The following is a 4241-nucleotide window of genomic DNA, read 5'->3' on the forward strand; positions in this document are numbered from 1 at the left end:
TTAATGATTTGGGGAGTTAGAAAAGGAAAAGGTAACCCCCACACCCATAGCATTTAACCTAAAGTTGATCTGGTAGGGCAGAGTAAGAAGGGATCCTGGGATATAATCTTTTACCTCTAGCACCAACCGATGTAGGCATTTGTTGTTGATACAAAACTCTGGAGTTATCTAATTTTAGCATCTCTTAAACCATCTTTCCAAATTGTTAACTGTATTTCTATCCATGTTGGAAACGTACCGAATATGAACCTAATCAAAGGAGCAAAACACTATATTGAGATGTAGAAAAATATTCCAGAGGCACAGTGGTTGTTCATTTCATTTGCTGTTTCACTGTGTTGGTGACCTCAGTAATGGCATGATGATATTTTTCTGAAGCTGACTTGAATTCCACCAGATGTATCTCATAACTTTTAATGGCTGCTTGAAGCTGTGTTTTCTCCACTGCTCCCAGGATGGCACAGAATATCATATCTATGCCAAGACGAAGAACAGCAACTCCTATACTACCAAGGAGAGAAGCACCAATTTGAGCTAACACAGTGATCAACTTGTTAATTATGCCAGTTGTGACAGTTGAGCCTACAAGTTTAACAGCGACTGCACTGGCTGCAGAAGTAGCTTCTCCCAGGATGACTGAAATGACCTTTTGTATTATTGCAATTTTCTCTGTTTCCCTTCCTTTAATATCTTGAAGTTTTCTGTAAAGTGTTGGCTCTAGTTTATCTTTTAGGGCTTCATCAACCTTTTGCAATTCCTTTTGGATTTTCATCATGGCTTGGATGATGATGTCAGAGTTTTCTTTGATGGTCCCATCTCTTTTCATCTCAACAGAGGCCAGTTTGTACCCCCAAGTGCATGTTTAAAACCCCAATCAGCTTATTGGTGGCATGGAAGCTATCAGATAGGCAATCAAGAAGCTGCTGGTGGGGATCCCTAGGTGGCTCAGCAGTTTAGCGCCTGCCTTTGGCCCAGGGTGCTATCCTGGAGTCCTTGGATCGAGTCCCGTGTCGGGCTCGCAGTATGGAGCCTGCTTCTCCCTCTGCCTGTGTCTCTGCCTCTGTCTCTTTCTATGTCTATCATGAATAAATAAATAAAATCTTTAAAAAAAAAAAAAAGCTGCTGATGAAGACAGTTTACTTCTTGGCTTCTCCATGGGTTCTCTGGATAGAGGAAGTCACTCTGAGCCATATTTCAGATATAATATATTTGGGTTGTAAACTACACAGATCTGAACTTTGATTTCTTTTTTTTCTCCTAGAAATTTTCCATTCAACTTTTTCTCTTTTTTTGATCCTAGTTCTCAGATATTATCATGAAGTGAAAACTCCAGTTTCTGACTTTGAGTTTGGAAGACCATCAACTACATTCCAATTCGATATTTAGGTGAGAGGAGTCTTTCTTAGCCTGAGAAAGTGTGAAATATCTATTCTCAAGTTTCTATACTTATCCAACCTAACACTCCAGATACATATATTCTTCCTATAATTATATATAGGAAGACAGGTGTAACACCATGAAAAGTACAATCTTAAAGGGGCAGAAATTTATTTATTAATTAGCAAGCATTTATTCAACAGGCAGGATAGGCACTAGGAATAAAAATATCAGCATGACACAGCCTTTGCTCTGGAATTAGCCACAGTCTGATGAGAGAAGGTACTACGATGTGAAGGTACTTATGAATTCATAAGTTACAGACAAGGTCTCAGTGAAAGGCTTGGGGAGATCACCAGTGAGAGAGGACTTTCAAGGGGTGGAGGTTACAGAAGATAGTATCTGGAAGGCAGTTATTGAATTGGTTCATTCATTCTGGTTATACTTCAAAACTACAGGAAGAGATTGGATTCACATCTTTTCATGGAAATGTTTAGAATACTTCTCTTCGTGTTTTTATGTAATTTGGACAGTGAATCATGGATTGTCATGATTCTTTGAAGTTTTTTGAAGGCTGAAAACAGACCTAACCCAAGCACCTTGGCGAATCTAACACATAATTGTCACTCAGAAAGCATTTTTCCAACCAGATGAAACTATATACATACAAGTTAAAGCTCTTCTCAGTATTAGACTTCAGTTTACTTCACTATAAAATAAAAGATATAGACTAGACCTGGTAATTTCTGAGGTCCCTGCTAGTGTCAACAGTCTATGACTTCACTTTGCATACTTTCTTAGAATATTCAGTATCTTGGTTCAGTTAAAGTCAAATATTTGCAAATTAATTTATTATAAACCTGTGGATCCCAGCTGTTGAGAATTTGGTAGATGGCTGATTTCTTTCTGACTAGAGCAGCTGAGGCTATGTCTATGAGATGTCAAAATAACCATTGAGCTCTGTCAAACAGCTCATCAGTGCTGATTGAAGAGAGGGCAGCCAATTCCCCAGTCTGAAGGGAACAGTCAGTTTAGTTAAAATGCTTACTCTTATGACCTCAGGCAGATACAAATCTCACTCACTGGCTTTTTAGTGTCCTCAAAGGCACTGGCTCAACATCCCTGCTAATCACTGGAAAAGGAAATTATGATAGAGATGCGTGCCTTGAGATCATTTATGTAAAAGCATTTTGCAACTATACTGTGCCATCAGAATATGACTTACTATATTACTATTAATAGTGGTGGTCTATGGAAAAAATCTGGAAAAATATACAGCAAACTGTTAGCAGTATTTATATGTAAAACATGAGATTAAAAGATACTTTCTTAGATATGTGTTTCTATCATGTTTGAATACAAAACAATGAATTCATATAAATTTTATACCAGAAAAACCAGCTGAGAGAAAAAGATAAATAATGTGACCTCCTCTAAGTGTAGTATTGTTTTTGGAAAAAAATTTAACAACCTCTCGTTCCTGGACAGGGACTTGCTTGTAGTCCTGATGTTGCCATGTACTAGCTGGTGGGGACAGCTCAGCTACCTAATATCTCAAACCTTATTTCTTTATGTGTAAAATGGGGATAAAACTGTCCAACCTCCCGGACCCAGTGAGAGAACTTAAAATACAAACCTGAAAACACAACAGCCTAAAGAAAATCAAAGAAGTATTATTATCTTACTGGATCTTTCCAGCAACTGCATTGTTTTTGGCTAGATTTCTTATCTCTCAATTTATGAATGATACAACAAAAACCCAGACAGGTTAAGTAAATGGTTTCCAACAAGCAGGCTAAGTTCGCCCAGGGGTTTATTTTCTATTTGCATATTTTTATGCAAATGTTTTTATGCATCTGTTTGTTTGCCTAGGCCTATGGTATCACTTGCATATCATTTTCTTAAAAAAAAAAATCCAAAAAAAGAATACAAGTATAGAACTCAGTTAAATCTACCATTAGCAAAAGAAAAGAGCCATGGATTCAAGCCCTATTGAAGGCTGCCAAAAGTAATTTTCCCCAGCTTTATTTATCTCCATAAAGCAATTAAGCAGAAAGCACAAAAGAAGAGAGAGGAAAAAATAGCTCATTTTAAACTTAAAGCAAGCTGTATTCTTTGCGTGGTCTCTTCCCTTCCCCCAAACCCCACTTTAGCTGCAGCCTCTAGAAATGCCTGTGAGTTCTTAACATATTGAGGCTCCATCTCACATTTCACAGTTCCTGAAATGACAGATAGTGTACAGGTTGTCACTGTGAATGGCAGATCCAAAGGCTGGGGGCTTAACTGACTCCATCATTCAGAGGGCAATTGCTGAAAGCTATTTCTTTGCCATTCCAGGTAGGCATGGTTGGCTCTACCTCCAGCCAGTGTTTGACCTTGGACAATGCCTATAACACTTTTGAGCCTTCTTTTTTCTTATCTGTAAAATAGGTATCTTGATATGTACTTCATAGAGTTGTTCGCAAGAATTATATGAGAGAATGTGTATAGGATTAGCTGAAATTAATACTAGAGTACCTGGTGGGGGGGGGTGACATATGGTACAAGCTCAAAAACTGCTTATTGCCTCTAAGAAGCATGATGGCATTAAGGGTTTAGTCCTTTGACGCTGATCCAGGCTGCATTAAGTGCCGGCTCTGCCATTTACTGGTGTGTACTTGACAGAGTCATTTTATCTTCTCTCCTCCTGTCCTGTAGGGTGGAGATAATGGCAGTGCCTTTATCATAAGGGCTATAACATGCTTAGAACAGTGTCTGTTAAATAAATTGCAGTGAGCTCATACATTATCTAAACTGCCATGTGGGAGCTAAGGAAGCAGAGGGAACCATCTGAGGCACACTCACTGCACAACTATCCTATGATC

General features: G+C 38.5%; 1 protein-coding gene across 1 annotated transcript; it reads right to left on the reverse strand.

Moving 5' to 3' along the window:
- Nucleotides 1–313: 313 nt before the first annotated feature.
- On the reverse strand, nt 314–1191 carry LOC100686619 (single-pass membrane and coiled-coil domain-containing protein 3-like). Its single transcript, XM_038568142.1, is given in 3 exon segments — nt 314–844; nt 846–936; nt 1124–1191. Coding segments are annotated over 3 exon segments (690 nt in total).
- Nucleotides 1192–4241: the final 3050 nt, after the last annotated feature.

The sequence above is a fragment of the Canis lupus genome, chromosome 21 (genome assembly GCF_011100685.1).
Source record: "Canis lupus familiaris isolate Mischka breed German Shepherd chromosome 21, alternate assembly UU_Cfam_GSD_1.0, whole genome shotgun sequence".
Taxonomy (NCBI): Eukaryota; Metazoa; Chordata; class Mammalia; order Carnivora; family Canidae; genus Canis; species Canis lupus.